Here is a 22,978-nt window from a genome sequence, read left to right on the forward strand (position 1 = left end):
GGTCCATTGGCTGTAGAAGTGGTGTAACATTCGGGGGCAAAAGCTTTGCCACAGTTTCTCCATCACATAATTCCTAAGTGCTGGGGTGAGTCAAAAGGATTGCACAGGGAGACAAATAATTTTCCTTAGCAAACTGTCGAAATAATTTTCCTTAGCAAACTGTCGAACAGAGGGAACAAACTTGCCATGAAACCATTCTGTGAGCAGCTTACCATCCATCCATGCTTTTTTCTGGTTGTGATAATATACAGGCAGGGACTTCATGTTGCAGTTTTTAAAAGCTCTGGGCCTAGCAAATTTGCCAATCAGCATTAAAGGCAGCCTGTGATTACCAGCAGCACTGCTGCGTGCTGATAGTCACACAATCTTTACACATTTTAAAACCAGGAGAATGGTCTTCTGCTTTTTGTTGGCAATGCCCTAAAATTAAGGCCAGTCTCGTCAGTGTTATAAATTTGTTGGGAAGAATACTTTCCCCTCTCTTATCATTTTTTCAAACTTACCCAAGTATTCCTTCACTGCATCATGGTCAGAAGAAAGCTTCTCTCCAGTAATTGTTAGCTGACGGATTCCATGATGTTTTGAATCTGTCCAACCAACCTGTACTTGCACTAAAAGACTCATCACCATATATTAACTTGTTCAGGTAAACAGCCTTCTCCTGAACCAGTGCTCCACTCAAAGGAGTTCCCCTTTCTCTTTCCTGTGTAAACCAAAGGAAAAGAGCTTCTTCATCCACTTTATCATACTGGGACTGTTTCAAAGTCTCGCAAATTTCGAGTGTTTTTCCCAAAGACGTTACACAGGACCATTCAAGCTTCACTCAGTTCTTCTGATCACAAATGGTTGCTTTACCAACACCCAGTTCCTTTGCCAGTTTAGATACATTCTCACCATTGTCTGTCTGCTTCAAAGCATTCAGTTTTTCTTTGAGAGTTAACATATGTTTTCGTTTACTTATGACGAAAATACATACACCACTACACCTGAACAAATACAATACAACTGTTATGCATGCCAGCGATCAATGACTAACATAACTGAGTGCCTTGCGAGCCAACTGGCAGTGCACTGACCTTGGACACAAAGGTCTCAATAGTGCACTGCAACAAGGGTAGGGAGTGAGAGTGAGCCATCGTTCCCGCACTTTTGTTCCCATTTGTTAACGTGGTGTACCTACTCATCTGCTTCATTCTAGAAACTCATCACCATAATTCTGGCTAATTCGAACAAGGTCAGGTCCCAATTACTTCGAATTAACAGGACTCTACTGTATTTGCTCATTAACTACTTTTGATTGTTTGATTATTTTTATGGTGTTCTTATTAAGTGATGAAGTGTTAAAAATATACCAGATATTGAGAAACATGTTAGCAATTTCATGTATACTGTATTACTGTAGATATCTTCTCAACTAAAAAAGTTTAAGTTGAAAGTGGATATTAAAGACTTAGCTTATGTGTATGAAGGAGATTTCTTCAGTTACATAGCATCATTTTTAGCGTTAGACATTTTAATTAGTAGTCTTAGTTGTAGCATTTCATCATTCTTCGATGCAAATGGATTTATCTGTTGTCTGCAACACCACCTCTAATTGCAAATATGTATTCCTTATATATAGGATGTGTTGTATAAATAAATGTAAAATTACACTCTAAAAGATTGAGGTGAATAATAGTAGAAGGCAAATGATTTGAGATTGTTCTAAGAAACTAAGAGAGAGGGCAGAGGACAAGTTTGTTTATACATACATGGACTTAATTGGAAGAAATTCTAATTTTAAGTGCACAGGAAACATAGCTGTACAGTTTTGTTTGTTACTGAATGTTAAGATTGTTTTTCTCACTCACTGGCAAGTGATTTCATACCTACAAAAACTGCAAAATATAGTAACTTTATTTTTATAAAAGGTGTTATATTTCATTAACTCTGAGCCTCCTACAAGTTGATTTGAGATTCATTGCATATGATATTTATGTATGGTAGAAATAAACATTTTTATTCATTGTATTCAGAACATAATTTTATTTCTTTACAGTTATTTCCAAGACCTCAAAAACAGTGGCTGGTTTTGTGGTATTACTTGGATTTATTACAAAAACAATCATAACAGAATCAGAAACACTGCATGTACAGCTTTACAAATATGCAATGTAAATCTGGGAAGGATGTGATTTCAAGGAGTTAAGAGAAATAAAGAACAGACTGATGGTATTGAATAAACTTCTAGGTCAGTTTTGTGTTGGCCCCTTGCATTCCCATTCCCCTCCCCCTTCCTACATTTGTATGTAACAGTTTTCATTTCATTTTCTGTAAGTATTACTATAATAATAAAAATCAAACAATGATGGTATCAAGAGTTCACAAATTGCAAATTCAAGTCTCTTGAGGGACGGTACAGGCAAGTGGGATAGAGACAGGAACCCACGACAGAGAAATCAATGACTGGAACATTCTGGAAGACTGGAAACATTCACAATTAATAATGCCAGTCAGGTAATGTAAAAGTGAGGCATTACAAGACTTTCTTCAGTCCAGAAATATTGATCAAGGATCAGGCAGGTGCATGAGAAAAAACTCGAGAAATTGGATAGAAGAATCATCAGAAACATCCCAAGGCCTAATAAGACAGAAGTAGTCTACAATGTGTGGAACGGACAAGAGACGGAACAGATATCTAACATAGTATATAATATGAAGAAAAACCAATTGAAATATCGGCATATTGAGAGATTGTCAGACACCAGACAAACTAGACACATCTCTGAGTACACAGAAAGCATTAAGAACATGAAGTAGATTACCTGAAGCTCACTGATTTGACAAACAGATACACAAAGCAGACAAAACCACATGTATAATGAAATAATAGTAATCCTGTCTACACTAATGCTTACTGTGCGTTTATGTTTCCATCAGTAATGGAGACATAGGGAGGGATTAGCTATTAGAAGACAGTTATCGTATACTTGTTGCAAAAATAGTGTAAAATACTGTCAACTTTTGAAGATACAATTTGATATCCAAATTACTGGTTGGATGGAAATAAACCACCTGTTAACTTTTTTAAATCACTCTTGCACAATAAATAGTTTTTATTGTGACTGGTCAGACAATTCAGACTCACTAATCTTCAGATGTAGTTCAGTGTTCTCCAGGTCTTCCTGTAAGAGTGATATTAGGATACACTAAATTTGTTCAGTTTGATTTGAGTCTAGGTTCAAAATCTGTCTTTCCTAACATCATTATTCCCCAGTGTTGTTTTCCAGTATTTACTCTGCTTATATGGACAGACCAGTGTTGGTTCTTCGGACAATTGTCAACTGAGGTAGAGAAGTCTCACTGACCATCATGGGTTGCTACCGAGGAGTACTTTAGCTGGGAATCAAGTGTTACTTTTACAGTTTCATTGAAATTTGAGTGTTCAAATTATATCTGGGTGTTGGTTACCCTGCAAGTACAAACACTTCTTTTTTCTGTACATAGTAACAACAATTTGTGAATTCAATCATAAATGCTCATTCACTTCACCTGTTTCTTAACCATCAAAAATACTTTTAGTTAAGACATCTTGCTGTACACCAGGAGCTACATGTAACCTTTAATAGTTTTTACTCATTTTCTTTGAAATTCATAAGTTAGTCAGCTGTTACAGTGTCTGGTTTAGGTAACGATTGCAAATGGGCCACTCATAAATTTTTAGCACATACCACTTTTTTCCAAAAAGGGGAGGGGGGGCATGCTGCATATGTCTCACTAATCATTTCTTTGACTGATTTTCCTCAGAATACAATCAGTAAAAGTTAGTATAACACCTACAAGCAAGCTGTACTTGCACCAGTATTTAATATTATTCTGTGGGGGAAATGACAAATTATTTTCACCAGTATACAGACATGTGGAATCCATTATGACTCCTGTAATGTGGTATATTTACTGGAGCTCAAAAAACGTTGCTTGACAATATTTATTAACAGTTTCCAATATACATAGCTACTCACACAATATCATTTGATTCCTTCCTTCCTCCAAATATATGTTGTTTTTGTTGGTCTTGCCAACTTCATAAAATTTAAATGTTCTCTTTAGATTTCTATCACTGTGATCTCTACACTACTACCCCACCAGTAATGATTAATAATTAATACCTGCATCTACATCTACATACATACTCTGCAAGCCACCGTACAGTGCATGGTGGAGAGTATCCTGTACCATTACTTAGTCATCTCCTTCCCTGCTCAGCTCACAAATAGACAAAGGGAAAAATGACTGTCTATGTGCCTCTGTATGGGTTCTAACTTCTCATAGAGCATCTCCTTGGTCCTTATGCAAAATGTATGTTGGCAGCAGTGGAATCTTTCTGTTTCAAATCCCGGTTCTCTAAATTTCCTCAATGATGTTTCTCAAAAAGAATATCACCTTGCTTTCAGGGATTCCTGTTTGAGTTCACGAAGTATCCCTGTAATACTTGTGTGTTGTTCCAACTTACCAGTAACAAATCTTGCAGCCAGCCTTTGAATTACTTTTGTTTTCCTTTAATCCGATCTGGTGCAGATTCCAAACACCCGGGCAGTACTTGAGAATATGTTGCACTAGTCCTATACGCGGTCTCCTTTAAAAGTGAGCTACACTTTCCCAAAAATCTCCCAATAAACCAAAGTTGGCCATTCACTTCCCTACCACAACCCTCACATGCTTATTCCATTTCATATCATGTTGCAATGCTATACCCAGATATTTGTCATGACTGCTAATGCTGTACCTCAACATTATGGGTTTGATTTTCCTACTCATCCACATTAACTTACATTTTTTCTACATTTAGAGCTAGCTGCCATTCATCACACCAGCTAAAAATATCAGAATTCAAAACAGTCTTGGTTGTGAAGTTATTTAATATCACTGTTGTGTTTCACTCTTTTATAGCATCATCAGATTGTCTGTAGAAACAATAAACCAATCAATTAGAAACAAGTAGATGAAGGGGCATGGTCCTATATTATATGACTACACAGGTAAAATGAACTAAAAGTAAAAGAAACTTATGCAATCCATCCACTGTAAAAACCTATAAAATGTAAAGTGGACCTAGCTAAAAGACAAGGAAACCACCAATATATCATAAAGAAGGTACAAGAAAGTGATGGAAAAATTTCAATCACCATCACGTTACCTTGAGCGCATCAGCTGCCTGTCCCATAGCAGTTAGAAATAGGGCTACACTTACAAAAGAAATGTTTTATGAGCCACACACAGCACAGTGCCAGCTTGGCGAACACACAAATCTTACCGTTACAGATCAAGATGCAAGCACCGCATATAGTGCAGCAAGAGGTTCCAGGTGGTGTGCATGACCAGCGTAAGGCATATTTACAGAATACAAAAACTACATAAAACTAATAAATTAAGATGCATATATGCAAACCATTGCATTCATGTGACACGAAAAGTACATTAAGGAACTCCTATATGAAGAAAGAAAAATGAAAAATAGTGTTCGGATATGTCATTACAACTGTCATACAGAGTAAAATAGCTAAACTTTAAAGCGCATGCACAGCATATGCATCAACAAACCCAAACATCAAGGTATTAGAATCAGGGGCAGTCGTAAGTGTTGCACACTAGAGACAAAGACCTATTTTTAGTCATTAAAATAAAAAGGTGTCACCTACGATGTGACACATTACTCCCGTGACTTCCTTCACAACAAAATGAACAAGTTAAGAATAATGCTGTTGATATAAAATAAAAGGTACGATTGTAGCAACATTCTAAACAATGATAGCATCATTCTTGATTTCTGCAAGTCAGCTGATCATTCAGCAACTTGTCTTTATCAACATAGAAATGTTTAACAATTTCTGTCTCTCTCTGAGTAGATTCACCTCTTTAGTGTTCTGAGCAAGATGTAGTATTTTCAAGTTTTCTAGTATGGGAGACTGGGGCCCACTTGAGTTAAGATTCTCAGCGAATGTGGAATTCTGGTTAACCCGGTCTTATACATTGTCAGCCTTTCCAATATATGACATTTCATAATCACTACACTCTAATTCATATAAACATGACCCTGCATACTTATATTTATGGGGGTGTTCATTGTGAATAACACACAAATCCTGGTTTGTAAATAACTGAGTGAAATCGTAAGAGCTTTCCTATAAACTGTATCTTCACAAATCTAGACCTCAAACAGTGAGATGGGGAGACCTCTGTGCTCAGCAGCTACTGATGTTTATAAAGTATATAGTTTATCAAAGAACTGTGTGCATTGTTTAGGGCACTGCATCTCAAATTCACTAATTACTTTTCTATGGAGGATTGTGTGAGTGGTATCTCCAGGGTTTCCACAGGTTCTGGAGATCAGGGAATATTGGGGTTTCAAACACATCAGGGAAATTTGGAAAAAAAAAAACACCGGAAAAATCTCATTTTTTGTCTCAGTAGATGAAATGGGCTGTTTGCTGAGGTGTCGTGCATCGTCGCTGGCTGGATGCAACTGAGTTCATCTGTCGTTTCCCTACTCTCTCATCCCTACTGCTTCTGCCCTTCCTACCAATCCCCTCAGCGTGCAATCAGCACTGCCACCACTTCTTGACACTTGGCTAGCAGCTGCCGATGAGAGGCAGGGAGGTGTGAGGAGTGGTTGGTTTGGATCTGGTTCTCATGTATGCGTAAGTTGTCTCTCAGTGATTGTGTATATGCTCTCATTTTCTGACAAAAGCTATGGTGGAAAATTTAATTGCGAGTGAGATTCTCTTCCTGTCAGCAGCTCAGCAATCATCTTTATGGTGTTGGTGAGTTGCTACCTGTCCTCATTAGTGTTTGAACAAGTAATCTGTTGCATGGATTGATCACCATGGTATCAGTTTATCAACATGCCATCTGTTGCTCATGAATAGCTGGCCAGGTAAGTGGATTTCCATGAGAGGCCAAAACCAAAGGTCATTTCCGCGGATATCTGTAATGGACCGGGCCTGCCAATCTGAAGCAGTTCAGTTCCCACTAATGTGCAGGTCCTGCTCGTCAGATCTAGTCTCACCAATCCGCCTGTGGGCCAGGTATGTTTGTGTGTGGTGTAATGCAGTGGATTTTCATGGTTTATCCATGGACCCAGGAGTGCTCCTCAGCAGGCCAGAGACCATGGGTGATTGAGTTCAGGAATGGCGACTATCTCACTGCAAGCACATTGTGCAGTGTGGTGTTTTGTAGACTTTTATTTGTTCTAGTGCATTTTGGCACTTCAAAAGTAGTTATATGTTAGGAAGTATTGACGATAAGAAGAAGAAAATTGTGGCAGTCACTGGCGGTTTGTATGCTGTGTACTTGTATATTTCTCAAAAGAAAAGTCACAGAATAGCTGCAAAATAATAGACATAATGCAGAGGGTAATAACCATCAGTAACAAATACAGTAGAACCAACATTTTATTGTTGGTCACCTATGATGTTGGTTTAAACAATTGTTCACCACCTTACACACTTCTCTGAAGATGCCTACTTTTTTCTGAGATTATTTGTGAAATCAGTGAAGGTATTTTAAATCCATCTTGTGACTCCAAGGAAATGCATATTTTTGTTGCCAAATGTGTTTCATTTTATTAAAATAAAAGAACATCAGTGGTCTTAATGAAACACACATACTATTTGGCTTGCTTTCTCCAGTTCATTACGAAAGATATATGTTAATACTTAAGATTTTTGCTCACATCAAGAAATGCCATCTGCTTGCAAGTTTTTTTAGATACTTCCTCATTTGCACTATTTCTTCTTGTACTGTAGCTGCAAAGACAGATTGTCAGCTTACATCTTAATTTACCCCTGATATCTCAAAATTTGTCAGGGAAAAGTGCTAAAACTTGTCTGTAAATCTGAAAATTTCACGTGGGGAAACGTACGGCAACTCTGATCTTATTAATATGGTGCAGCATAGATTTGAAAAAACTTAACTTGTACTGATGATTGTGGCAGGAGGAAACATGGGTTATTGAATTACCAGTTGTGGGTTTACTATAGATGTGAAACAACAGTACACCCAACAAGCTGAAGTTGCTAGCGAATACCCTCTTTTTGTGTAAGGGATTAAAATGTGTCAGCTAGCAATGTGCAGTAACAGAGCTGTTGAAGAAAGTAATATCACCTACATATCAGCAATAAAATAGCACCCATTGAGTCATAATGTTTTTATCAGCATAGTGTATTCAGTTTCGGAATGTAGCCATAAATTAACAAACGAGTTAGATTCACTAATTAAAACGGAAATTAATTTCAACCAAAATTTGGAATACCTAATTCATTTGCATTAATAAAAACTGAAAACTTACCCATTCCGCCTAGTGCAAAACCAGTCTCATTTAGTGTTAACAGAAATCACACAATGGTAAACCCAGGATGGAATGTAACAATAATGTGAAAAGGATAGTTGCTACTCACCATATAGTGGAGATGCTGAGTCACAGATAGACACAACAAAAAGATTGTCAGAAAGTGAGCTTTCGGCCAACAAGGCCTTTGTAGGAAACACACACATGCACACAGTCTCTGGCCGCTGAGGCCACACTGCGAGCAGTTGTGCATGATAGGGGAGGGGGAGGGGACAGTAAAGTGCTGCTTGTGGCAGCATACAGGGATGAGGTGGAGAGAGGTTAGTGCAGTGAGGTCAGAGGGAGGGCAGAGAGAGGGGGGGGGGGGGGAGAGGGGGAGTGGAAAAGGAGAGAAGTAAAAAGATTGTTGGTGCATCGGTGGAATAGAGGGCTGTGTAGTGCTGGAAAGGGAAGAGGGAAGGGGCTAGATGGGGACAATGAATAATGAAGGTTGAGGCCAGGAGATTTATGGAAATGTAGGATATATTGCAGGGAGAGTTTCCACCTTCACAGTTCAGAACAGCTGGTGTTGGGAAGGATCCAGACGGCACTGGCTGTGAAGCAGTTACTGACAAGAACAACATCTTGTTGGGTGGTGTGCTCAGCAATGGGGTGGTCCAGCTGCTTCTTGGCCACAGTTCATTGGTGGCCATTCAGCAGACAGACAGCTTTTTGGTTGTCCTGCCCATGTAGAATGCAGAACAGTGGTTGCAGCTCAGCTTGTAGATCAAATGACTGGTTTCACAGGTGGCCCTATCTTTGATGGGTTAGGGGATGCTTGTGACTGGACTAGAGTAGGTGGTAGTGCGAAGATGTATGGGACAGATCTTTCATCTAGTACTGTTATAGGGATTGGGAGCAGGAGTTTTGTAGGGATGGACGAGGATACTGTGTAGGTTCAGAGGCTGATGGAATACCACTGTGGGAGGGCTGGGAAGGGTAGTGGGGCAGGACATTCTTTATTTCAGGGCACAGCGAGAAGTAGTTGAAACCCTGACAGAGAGAGTCCTAGGTTGTACTGAGTCACAAGGGGAATTCTCCTCTGTGCCTGGATGGTTGGACTTTGGGAGTTGGTGGGTGACAGAGATAAGGCATAGATGATCCGATTTTGTTCAAGGTTGGGAGGGTAAATACTGTCTGTGAAGGCCTCAGTGAGATCCTTGGTATATTTCAGGAGGGACCACTTGTCACCACAGATGTGATGGCCATTGGTGGCTAGGCTGTTTGGAAGGGACTTCTCGGTGTGGTGTGGGTGGCGGCTGTTGAAGTGGAGGTATTGCTGGTGTTTTTTGTGTTTGATATGGGCAGAAGCACTCATGTAGCGATCTTTTGAGGTGGAGATCAACTTCGAGAAAGCTAGCTTGTTGATTTGAGTATGACCAAGGTTCTGGAGGAATGTGGATAAGGTGGCCTTTTCGATCCAGATCAGGAAGATGTCATCAGTGAATGTGAACTGGATGAGGGGTTTGGGATTATGGGTGTTTAGGAAGGATGCCTCTAGATGACCCATGAATAGGTTGGCGTAGGATTGTGCCATGAGGGTGCCCATGGTCGTATGCTGGATTTGATTGTAGGTAATGCCTTCAAAGAAGTAGTAATGTGGATGAGGATATAGTAGGTCATGGTGACTAGGAAGGAGGTTGTAGTTTTGGAAGCCATCAGGCATTGGGAAAGGTAGTGTTCTATAGTAGTAAGGCTGTGGGCATTATGGATCTTAGTGTAAAGGACATCAACAGTGATGAGCAGAGCACTATGTGGTAAAGGAACAGGAACTGTGGAGGAAATGGTTGGTATCTTTTATATAATATGGTATGTTGTGGGTGAAGGTGTTCATCCACAACAGCAGAGATTGTCTCTGGGGGCATAGTGCCCAGCCACAATGTCCTGTGTGGTTGGGTTTATGGACTTTAGGAAGTATGTGGAAGGTAGGGGTGCAGGGAGTGTTGGGAGTGAGGAGAGAGATGAACTCCAGGGAGAGGTCCTGGGATCTGCCCAAGGATTTGAGGAGAGACTGGAGATCCCACTGGCTTCCTCGAATGGGGTCACTTTGGCAGTGTTTCTAGGTGGATGATTCTGGCAGTTGGCAGATTCCATTTGCCAGGTAATACTTATGGTTCAAAACCACAGTGGTGGAGACTTTGTCAGCACAATAGGGTAATAAGGTTGGGTTCAGTTTTTAGGTCGTGGATTAGTTATTTTTGCAGATGTAAGGTTAGTTTGCATGTTGATGGATTTTTGGAATGATGATGAGGTAAGGTTGGAGTTTTAGAAATTCTGGGAAGTTCACAGGGTGTGATCCGGCAGCAGTGATGTAAATGTAGTAGACATGCAAGACAGGGCTTGTCAGCTATGAGGGGGAGATTGTTATAGAGGTGCATTGTGTATGTTGCTCTAGTTCCTGGAGGGAAAGAGTTTAAATGTGTGATACAGGATCCAGAATCTGAGATCTGTCCCTACCCAAACCCTGCTCCTAACCCCTTGCCTCATGCTCATATCCCTGTAAGAGACCTAAATGCAAGACCTATCCCATACACCACCACCACCTTTGCCAGTCCGATCACAGGTATCACTTATCCCACCAAAGGCAGGACTACCTATGAAACCTGTTATGTGATCTACAAGCTGAGCTTCAACCACTGTGCTGCATTCTATATGGGCATGCCAGCCAACAAGCTGTCTGTCTGCTGAATGGCCACCGACGAACTTTGGCCAAGAAACAGCTGGACCGCCCCATTGCTGAGCATGACTTTCTTCATTTCTATGACAGCTTCACAGCCTGTGCCATCTGGATCCTTCCCACCAACACCAACTTTTCTGAGTTGTGCTGGTGGAAACTGCCTGCAATATGTCCTACACTCCCATAACTCTTCTGGCCTCAAACTTCCTTAATTTTTGTCCTTACCCATCTAGCCCCTTCCCTGTTCCCATTCCAGCACTAAAGAGCCCTCTGTTCCACGAATACCCCCACAGTCCTTTTACTTCTCTCCTTTTGCACAACCCCCCAATCTGTTTGAGCTCCTGACTGCACCTATCTGTCCTACCCTCATCATCTTGTTCCTATATGCTCCCACAAGCAGCACTTGACTGTCCACCTCCCAGCCCCAGCTCCTCCCCACCCCCAACACCTGTTTGCCTCTTGTAACGGGACATCCTCCTGTAGCATTACTCTTCCTCAACAGTAGTTGTCGATACCAGTTTTATTTTTTGAATTTTAGACAGGTCAAGATTATCTCAGTTGCTTTTCTGAAAAATTTTATGCACAATATGTTATATTTCAAGCTAAAATTTACGAAAAGGAATTACTTTATAAAATATTTTAGTTTCAATGTTATAATGAATAAATACTAGTTCTGAATTTACAGTTAAAATTGATTTTTTTAGAAACATTTGAAATTATAAATTATTGGCAAACTTAAAATTTCTATTATTAATAATGCACTCCTGTACTGTTTACTATGTTTATTTCTGGATTCATTTATGAAATAATAATTGAAAGTAATAATGTAAGGGAAATTATTAGAAATTTGTTTGTTAAGAAAAATTTAAAACCCTTTGGAATATTAATATTTCCACAGAGTGTGGGAACCGTGAGCCTCCCTCTGATGTGATCGGACATATTTTTGTGTGAACATTGTAATTTCGGCTTTGTTAATGTGAAATATCAAAATACTGTATGATATTCTAAAATGTGAGAAAATATACTTACTTAAAAAAAAAAATGCGGCAACAACAACAATCTTCAGTTTTTTTTTTTTTTTAATTTAAACCAACTGTGAGGACCTGATAAGAGATTTTCAGCTTCAAGAATCAGACCCCTAGACAAGAACAACTGGAGCCATCTTAGCATGATGAGTTAAATAAACTAGAAAGTTTATTGTAATCTTCGCTCCTCTCAAATTTTCATGAAAAAGACTTTGCTTATTAATTACTTGGACTGGACATTGTTTAATGTGGACAATAGGTAGCCTCAGCAGCGAGAGACTATGGCCGAGCACGCACGTGTGTGTGTGTGTGTGTGTGTGTGTGTGTGTGTGTGTGTGTGTGTGTGTGAGAGAGAGAGAGAGAGAGAGAGAGAGAGAGAGAGAGAGAGAGAGAGAGCGAGCATGCTTTTCCAACAAAGGCCTTTTTGCCCAAAAGCCCACTTACATGGTGAGTAGCAATTATCGTATCCATATTACTGTTGTTAGCAGCCTCTTTTTCCAGTAGTCCTGTTGCAGAGGCGATGAAAATTTTAACAGAATTGTTATATAAAACCAGAAAAAATCCAGTGGAGGCAGAAGATATCAGATTGTCAACCGAGACATGTTTAAAGTAGTTATTTTCAATTTCAGCACGCTCTGTACAGTCAGACTATTTAGAACTGGGGTCCCCACTGAAACTATGATTACCATATTTCTGATGTTTATGGATAATTTTGAACAAACATTTTTAGATAAAGAGGCTCTAAATTGTAAAATGTGATACTGGACTAGGTGTGTGGATGATGTACAGTGCTTGTGGACTGGTAGCACGTACCCCCAGACTATTTTTTTTGAACACACGGAGTTACATCATAGTAAAAAAAAATTGGGAGGAAACTGTCAACTATTTATACCTCACTATTGACATCGGTAAGCAAGAGCATTTATTTAAGATATACAGGAAAGTAAGTTCAACACGAACAATGGTACTTTCCAATTCCCAGCAACCTATAACACTCGAACATGAAGCCTTCCACTCCATGTTGTACCACTTACTATCAATACCACAAACCAAATCAGATTTTGAAAATGAATTGAAAATGGTCAAAGAAGCAGTATGCGACAACGGTTATTGTCCTACCATAATTGACAATATATTGAGGAGGAGAAAGAAGATATTGTATAGATGAAGAATCTATTCACCAAGCAGTACTAGAGAAAACACATACAGAAAAAGTTTTTATGTTTGCATGCTTTCGGAGCCAGGGGCTCCTTCTGGCAGAAGGGTTGAAGAACTGTCACAGCAGAATTGAATGGCTGGTAAAAAAATCCAACAATTAACTTGGTTTCACCTAGACCAGGTACCTTCACTGCCACGCTCCATTTCCAAATGTTTCCTTACAAAGGAAAGCCCAGGAGAACTGTCAATTTAATCCTCTTGCCACTGAAAAGATGAATTAAATACGTATTAGTGTCAATGGTGTTGAAAAACAGTTGAAATCATTAAAACTGAACAAAATTCCAGGCCCCAATGGAATCCCTGTCAGATTCTATACTGAATTTGTGGGTGAGTTAGCACCTCTTCTAATTATAATCGAACAAAAAAACCATGCCCAGTTCTTGGGAAAAGGCATAGGCCACACTCATCTACTAGAAGGGTAGTAGATGTGATCCACAATACTACTGTTGGATATCCTTGACATCAATTTGTCTGTCCCATACATCCTCCTACCACCACCTACTCCAGTCCAGTCACGAACATCACCTATCCCATCAAAGGCAGGGCTACCTGTAAAACCAGTCATGTGATTTACAAGCTAAGCGCCAATCTCTCTGCTGCATTCTATGTAGGCATGACAACCAACAAGCCCTGTGTCCGCATGAACGGCCAAACTGTGGCCAAGAAACAAGTGGACACCCTGTTGCTGAACACGCTGCCAAACATGATATCCCTCATCTTAATGACTGCTTCACAGCCTGTGCCATAGGGATCCTTCCCACAAATGCCAGCTTCTCTGACTTGCACAGATGGGAACTTTCCCTGCAATACATCCTACATTCCCTTAACCCTCCTGGCATCAACCTTTTTTAGTCACTGTCCATATCCATCCAACTTAATTCATTGAAGTAACTGAATATACCAAAAAATAGCATTTTTAACAATTTATTTTACTACAAGATATAAGCTGAATTACTTGTTTAAATGAAGAAATTAACAGATATAGTTACTCAAACAATACTTTTGACAAAACTGGTAATTACATAGGAATTAATGAAGTGCTGGCTTCATTAACATGTTTTCGTATAGAGCCTAATAGATCCTTTAAGAATACTATTAGTTGTTCCTCCAAACATTTATAATTATTATAGAATATATATTTGTTTATAAGTCAATAATAGAATTTAAGTTATGAAATTACTGATTTCACCCTATAACAAAAGATACTAACTAGGCATAGTTAAAATAAATTAGAAACTCAATTACATAAATAAAACTAAGCACAAAATTAGACCTGGTATTATATTCTTTAAATATGAAAATGCAGATCATACTCATGTATGTTAATGATAATTAGTTAAAAGTGGAATTTTAATGAGGCAGATGGCAAAACAAGAGGGGAAGTAAAAATATCCTAGCTTGCTTCATCATAAGTGGTGTACAAAACCAGACACAAACACCAGGACACCCCACTGCCTTTCAAGGAATCCTTTAGCAGAATGCATCCTCCGTTCCTTAGATTTTTACCAGAATGAGTTGTTATATAATCACACATGAAAAACAATATGTGGATGAAATCTCAGTCATTGCTGATAACAGGATAACTGCCTACCACTCACAGATGAATAGCCTCTCAAAATGCTTTAATAAGTTGTTGGCAGATATGCTTTTCATGTATGTTGATATTGAACTGAGAGACTGGAATACAGTACTACCTGTTGTGACATTCATGTGTAACAGTTGAGCAAGACACTCCCAAGTTTCACACCATTCTTTCTACACCCAAGGTTGCAAATCTGAAACAACAATGGATAAATTTTTCCTGTTTCAATAGGATGATATACAGATTGACTTTGTGAAACATGTTATCACCAGGTCTCAAGAAGCAAGGCAGATGGCTTGCATACAGTCCCGAGACATACAAGACGAATGAGGGTGCTATAATGCCAACAACAATCAGTGAGATACAGCCGGGAGGCTCGATGTGTATTTTTATGCCTATGTGGAAAGTGAGTCTATTGGAAACAGTTACTAAACTGCTACTTTATGTTGTATCATATCCTTTGTCACTTGGTGGACATCACATTCAAAGTTAAAGATTAAAACATTTCATCAAGAACACAATATCAGTGAGAATTTTCTATGTCCTCCGTATGAAGCCCCCACTGCAGTCCTGAGGTGCATATTGATGATGGGGACTGCTCATTAGAGGAAACTGAAGGACCCAATGGGTGGATCATCCAGTGCTGCCATACAGAGGACCACAGACCAGATCCAGAGCTAGGATGCTGGTTATCATTGCTGGCTGACTTGCTCTGTGCGTTACCACTTCAAATCTGATCACCAGAAAATATTTGCTATTTAGGATTTATCTTTTCTGGAAGATTCTCAATAATTCTTATATTTGTAATGTTTGCATATTTCGGAGTATTCTACATATGTATAAATAGTGGCATTCTCAGTCCAGGTAGTCAGTTCTGTTCTGTCATTAATAAATTTTCTTTCAGTACCAAGTGTTGTACTTCGTTGATAACTCTTTTTCATGTTTGGACTTGACTGTGTTTACAGTGTGACAACATATGCCACAAATGGCTCTGAGCACTATGGGACTTAACATCTATGGTCATCAGTCCCCTAGAACTTAGAACTACTTAAACCTAACTAACCTAAGGACAGCACACAACACCCAGTCATCACGAGGCAGAGAAAATCCCTGACCCCGCCGGGAATCGAACCCGGGAACCCGGGCGTGGGATGCGAGAACGATGCCACAAATGATGGACTATATGCTTGATTTCTGGTGAAGCAGGTGAATATTTTAAATTCAGCTCTTGGTGTGCAGCATGAGAGGGAGAGAGGGAGAGAGAGAGAGAGAGAGAGAGAGAATTCAATTGATGATACAGGCATAGGATCTTTACAATGTACTTTCAGCAGAAACTCACACTCATATTTGAATGAAACACTGTGTCATCATTTTGAAGTAATGAGTGAAAAACATTTAGAGATTTAAGATTTTGAACACATGAACATTAACTTTTATTGGTTTCCTCTCTCTCTCTCTCTCTCTCTCTCTCTCTCTCTCTCTCTCTCTCTCTCTCTCTCTCTGTGTGTAAGTAGATCACTGGTAGGTGTATAAAAAGGTCTCTCTATCTGAATCCGACTTTGTATCAAAATTTCAAAGCAATCGGTGAAGCACTTTCAGAGATTTACTTGTACAAATGAACATTTACATTTTTATTTATACAGACTAATATTTTCAACCATTACTCTTTAGTTGCAAGTTCAGTGCTATTTATTGTGTATATCAGAACAACTATAAGCAAACAACACATAGAACAGTGATGTAAGAAGAAATGGGTTAAGAAACAATAACATTTAATTGCAAAAGATGAATAATAATCATTCTTATCTTTATTTACACTACTATATAAAGAAAAGTTGTTTAATGTTTACAAAAATCTCAAAAACAAAAAAAGCATTACTGCTTTACCTGAAATCTTTACACAATCCTCTAACAAACATTCAGATAGACATTCTGAAAACCACAAGAAAAACTGTTTTTGCTGTATATGTTACTCCTTATTATATAGAATTGTAAACAGAACAATTTGCTGTTTTGTTCTCTTGCTTGTCGTCGGTTTTACAGAAAATGTAAGTTGTATTTATGGCTCATCAGTTTATGATTTGAATATTACTACAGAATCTGAATTGTTTGAACCTTTGTACTCCTACCCAGTCACAGATTAAAACTATGTGATACACTGTCATTGAAGCTATTATGCCCACAGATCCAGCAGCTGGCAAGGTTTCTCTCATATCTCGTGCACCAATGATCCCAACCAATTTACCCACTCATTTCACATTTTAAGCAACGTCAATTCCCGATCAAGGTTTCATAATAAGGCTGGGCGTAGGGGAGACGGGGGGGGGGGGGGGGGGGGGGGGCATAGAGTGTGGGAAGGAGGAGATGGAAAGAGGGGGAGGAGCATTGCTGGGTGTATACAGTATAAACAGCATGTAACCATTTTTCTCAAGGTGGAGTCCTTGAGGCATTTTGTTTTTTAAAACATACAGACATAGGTACAGCACCCGAAAAACTTTACTATGATCATGTTTTCACCTTTCATGCATTTTTGAAAGTTGACAATTTTGTATTTCACAGTTCAGTTGAAAGCTGCTGTTAGGAATTGTTCTGTAAGTTGTGGTTTACTGGAATTTTAACATATCACGTAATTTAATAAGGGTTCAATGACTAAAATCTGTTCTTTTCATACCTAAACCATCTACTTATTGCAAATATCTAGTCAGTTTTTGGACAGTCTCTCACCATTTGCAAAGTTATGTTGTTTGGTATTTGGTGAGTCTGTAATACCTAAATCCCAATTCTGAAATTTCTGTTCCATATTTATGCTGTGCATGTGTTGCAAAACATTCATCATTTCATGCAGCATCTAAGATTAAGCTGCTCTTGTTACAGAATTCTGAAAATTTATCACACAGTTGTTTTCAGTCATTTATGTGAACATTTGTCATGTACTACCTATCTGATTTGAACTTGTATCTGAGTATTTGCCTGCAGTTATGCTGTTTTATTATTGTATCTGGAATACGCATTTTTCCTAATTGGAAAACAGATCTGCAACATATTCTGCTTAGGCTGTAATGTGTGGGTTCTCCCAATGTTTGTTTACAGGAATATGAAATTTTATTACGAAAGTGAACATAATGTTTTTTAGAGAACTGTCTTACACAGTCTTGTCTCTGCCAGTAGATATGGGGCACATTGTCCTGTAGCATATTCATCATGAATGATATCACTTTAGATCTGTAATTCATGTTGAACTCTGCAGCAGTTTTAACAATAATGCCATGCCTGTTGACAGAGATGCACTGACTGGTCTTCCACTCCACTTTTCATCATTGACACAATCTTGAACTTTTATATATTGCCATCCATTAACACACTCTCCCTTTACAAAAACTGAACCTTCATTCTGCAGTAGATTTCAGAAGGTTTCATTCCCTTTAGCCACCAGAAGATGTGTAACACCTCATTATTGTAGCACACTGCATGCCAGCATGTTGTATTTATTACTATTGTTCATGCATATACTACAATTCACCTTGGCAGTATATTGTTACAGAACTGTTGTTGGGTTTTAGCACAATATTTCATGCTTTACACAGATCAACAAAAATTATATTTACACTTATTGCATGACTTTTTTTAGGAAACAAATTTCAGTGCAAAAAGTATCTGGGGGTAGGGTCTGACACACAAAATACTATGCAACAGGTTGAACATAGGCTGGTTGGTTGATGTTGGGGAAGGGAACCAAACAGTGAGGTCATTGGTCCCTTATGGATTAGGGAAGGATTGGAAAGGAAGTTGAGTGTGCCCTGGAAAAGGAACCATCCCAGCATTTGCCTGAAGCGATTTAGGGGAATCACAGAAAACCTAAATCAGGATGGCCAGACACGGGTTCGAACCATTGTCCTTCTGAATGCAAGTCCAGTGTGGTAACCACTGCGCCACCTCACTCAGTGTTGAACATAGAAATTTTGAATTGATTTTGATTTATTCAATATACAGACAAGCACACATGACCTCTCTCCCGGCCGCTGTGGCCAGAATGCAATGGTGTCATGTAATTCGGAAGTAGCTATCCAAAGTGGGGGAGGGAGGGAGGGAGGGAAGCGGAGGAGGAGGAGGAGGAGGGTGTATGGGAATGAGGAGAGGAGACAGCACTGCCCAATGGAGCATGCATGGAACAGAAGGTAGCAGGACAAGGCTACCAGGTGCAGCATCTGGAGGCTGTGGGGGAGGGAGGGAAGGGTAGTGGAAAAAGGAGGAGAAGAGAAGGGAAAAAACTAGTGGGTGCACTGGCAGAGAGCGGTGCACAATGAGGATGAGTGGATGTGAAATGGGAGGAGCTGATAAGACAGAGGAGACAGAAGCTGTTGGGTGAAGGGTGTGGGGGACAGTAGGATAAGGCCAGGATAATTTCATGTGCTGTAAGGATAACTACCATCTGCACATTTCAGAAATGCTAGTCTTGGAGGGGAGGTTCCAAATAGCATGGATTGTGAAGCAGCTATTGAAATGAAGCATATTATGTCCAGCTGCCAGTTGTGCCACAGAGTGGGCTACCTTTTTATTGCCACAGCTTGACAGCTGGTTGGTAGTCATATCATTATAGAAAGCTGTGCAGTGGTCACAGTAGAGATGGTATATAACATGGCTACTTTCACAGGTGGCCCAGCCTCTGATGGGGTGACTGGAATAAGAAGTATTGGGCAGGTCTTGCACCTGGGTCATCATCCCTGATGTATGTGTGTTGTGGAGGTTTGGTAGGTGAGGAGACACCACTTTTGGAGAGATGTGAAAGATCTTGGGTAGCATTTCCCTCATTTCGTGGCATCATAATAGATAATCAAAGCCCTGACAAAATATGTAGTTGAGTTGTTCCAGTCTAGGGTTGTACTGGGTGACAGAAGGTGTGCTACTTTGTAATTGCTCCTTGGGGTGATAGGATGATTTGGTGTGTAGGGATATGGCACATGAAATCTGTTTGTAGACTAGGTCTGGGGGTTTGTGCCTGTCTGTGAAGGTCTTTGTGATACTCTCAGCATACTGGGTAAAGGAGGTCTTGTCACTGCAGATATGCCACACCCAGTTGGTCAGGCTGTATGGGAGGGATTTTTTGGTGTGTAAGGGATGGCAGCTGTCAAAATGCAGATACTGTTGGTGGTTGGTGGGTATAATATTGACAGAGGCATGGATGGAGCCATCAGAGAGGAGGAAGTCAACATCTAGGAATGTGGCAAGCTGGGTTGAGGACCACTAGGTGAAGCAGATGAGAGAGGAAATGTTGAGGTTGTGAAGGTATGAGGATAGGGTGTCTAGGCTCTGGATCCAGATCAGGAGATATCATCAATCAACCTCAACCAGACTAGAGGTTTTGGGAGGCTAGGAATATTGCCTCTATATTGCCTGTAAACAGGCTGGCACAGGAGGGTGTCATGCAGGTGCCCAAGGCTGGGTGTCCAAGGCTGTGCTACAGATTTGTTTGTATACCTTCCCTTCAAAGGAGTAGTAGTTGTGTGTTATGACGAAGTTAATAAGGTGTATGAGGAATGCGATAGTGGGTTTGGAGTCTGAAGGATGTTGGAAGAGGTAGTGAACCATGGGCATGAGGGATGTTGATGAGTAGGGAAATGGCTTCAACAGTGGTGAGTAGGGATGCAGGAGGTAAAGGACAGGGTTCAGTGGAGAGGCAGTTAAGGAACTCGTTGGTATCCTTGACATGGGAGGTTAGATTTCTGGCAGTTGGTTGGAGGTGTTGGTCAGTGAGAGCTGAAATTCTCAGTGAGAGCACAACAGCAGCTACAATGGGGCACCCAGGACTGTTGGGTTTCTGGATATTGTGGAGCATATAGAAGGTGGGTGGGCAGGGTGTCATAGGGGCAAGGAGGGAAATGGCTTTAGGGGAGAGGTTCTGGAAGAGCCTAAGGCTTTATGCAGGAGTTGGAAGTTATGTTGGATGTCTGGTATGGAATCACTCTTGCAGAATTTATAGGTGGAGGTTTCAGAGAATAGGAAGAGACCTTCCACCAAGTACTCAATGTGATTTATAATGACTGTGGTGGACCTCTGTCTCCAGGTAGGATGATCTGGCGAGGATCTGTATGGTTGTCCTTTCTTCTGGTGAAAGGCTCATGTTCTTGGTGAGACCACGTTGGAGGTACACTGGTGAGCAAGAGTGTACTGCAACTATGGTTTTGTTCAATGTTTCTTTGAAAAGATCTACATCTAAATCAACTTCGCAGTGGAAACACATTCACCCAGCACTGTGAAACACTTTTTGATTAATTGTACCGCTTCACATCAAAACTAGACATTTTAGCAACAGTAAAGATTATGTGTTATTCTGAGAGTCATTGTCATCCAGTTGATAGCCACAGCCAAATAAAGACCTCCTACAGATGTTCCCACTTGGCTCCTAAATGTTTTCTATTGCTATCTGTCCACCTTCCATTTGGTTATTGTCTCAGTTATTTCTTATAATCAAGCAAAGAACTTTTATCCACCTATCACCCATTCATTTAGGTAGGACATGTAGCTATCACCATTTCAGTAACTATACAATGAAAATTTTCTCTCCCACACCAAATTGTTTGTTTTTCTCTTGTCTCTAGCCACTCCTTATAGACCACTCTCCATTTCTCACAGAGCAACACTCAGTTTTTAATGGTTTTGCTGTTAGAAGTCCATGTGTCACTGCTAGATATAAAAACTGATGATACACACTGATATAAATTTTTCTGTTTCATGTTTTAGAACTACTAGTTACAGTTGACCAAATGCACTCCAGGCCATACTCACTCTTCTGCTGCTCATATGGTTATTGTCTTCAACTGATGAAAACTTAAAAACTCATCAACCAGTTGTATAACTTTATCATTAATTAGTACAATTTTCTTTTCAGTGTATTAATTTACATTAAATTATTAGCCTTATAATTGATTTTCAGATTTACTTTCAAACTTGCTGAATTAATTTATTGCTTTTGTTGTTTCTATGCACTAGAGGCAAATACTACAGTTACATCAGTGCTAGAGGCAAATAGTATAGTGACGTCAGAAAAATACGACATATCACACAAGTTTTGTTCATAAAAGTTTAGTTGGCACATACTCCTTTTTTCAGTTTAGAGGTCTGAAAACTTTTTCGAGGCCTGGTGAAAATAAGTTTGAGGTAACAGAATCTCTTCGCCATATTCCTCATTCATCTGAAAATTATCCACTACTACAGTGAAGCCTAATGAAGTCACATCACTGGCAAATATATGAGGAGTGTTCAAAAAGTAACTTTTTTTTTTAATTTTGCAGACCTTATATGTACAATTTTCAATTTTTTTATCTGGTTTGTGAACATATTCCTGAAGTATGTTTGCATTTTCAGCTGTTTTGAATATTTAGTTTACTTTTCACACTCAAAAATGCTATATGTGTTTTCGAGTGCTTAGCGAACTTGTTATTTCTGAAAAGATAGAGCAAAAACTTTGCATTAAATTTTGCTAAAATGGAATAAAGTGCAGCACTGCATTCGAAATGTTGACAATGGATTTCGGTAAACACTATGAATAACACTAGAGTGTACAAGTAGTATAAACATTTCAGAGAGGGTTGAGAAGATGTTGAAGATAACTACTGCCCTGGACACCATAGCACATCAATTGCTAAGGGGAACGTAAAAAAAAAAAAAAAAAAAAAAGTTCTGGAAAAATCATTGAATCACTATCAGACAGATTGCTGATGATGTCAGCATATTCTTTAAGAAAAACAACAGTTACCATTACTTTTTGCTCACACCTCGTATTCTTTAGTAAACTAAATTTCTTAACGGTTGTTGGTACAGATTGAGTTGAAACTGAATCAAAAACTTTCTCAAAAGCTATGAATGGCAATAGATGTTCCTTGGTCCATTGAGTAATACCAACTTGTGAAGAAAACTTGCTGCTTTGCTTGATTAAAATACCATATCTTTTTAATGTAGTTCATTATAAAATTATCTTGTATGGTATGGAGATAAGAGCAATTACAGAAAAGTTCTGGTTTTGGAGAACTGACTTCTTCAGAGACGTTCTGTAAATGATTTTACAAGTTCTGTTTGTTTAACTTTTCCTCCAGGTGCATGTCCTTTCTTCATGC

At 39.4% G+C, this 22,978-nt stretch overlaps 1 protein-coding gene across 2 annotated transcripts in view; it reads left to right on the top strand.

Moving 5' to 3' along the window:
- The window catches only part of LOC126337270 (protein ARV1-like), a 49,944-nt gene extending 47,721 nt beyond the window's left edge, over positions 1–2,223 (top strand). For both annotated transcript variants that reach the window (XM_050001454.1, XM_050001453.1), the window contains one exon: positions 2,039–2,223. In XM_050001454.1, the coding sequence (XP_049857411.1) occupies positions 2,039–2,157 (119 nt within the window). In that variant the 3' untranslated portion in view covers positions 2,158–2,223. The remainder of the gene's footprint in view (positions 1–2,038) is intronic.
- The last annotated feature ends 20,755 nt before the right edge of the window (positions 2,224–22,978 follow it).

Source organism: Schistocerca gregaria, chromosome 1, assembly GCF_023897955.1.
Source record: "Schistocerca gregaria isolate iqSchGreg1 chromosome 1, iqSchGreg1.2, whole genome shotgun sequence".
NCBI lineage: Eukaryota > Metazoa > Arthropoda > Insecta > Orthoptera > Acrididae > Schistocerca > Schistocerca gregaria.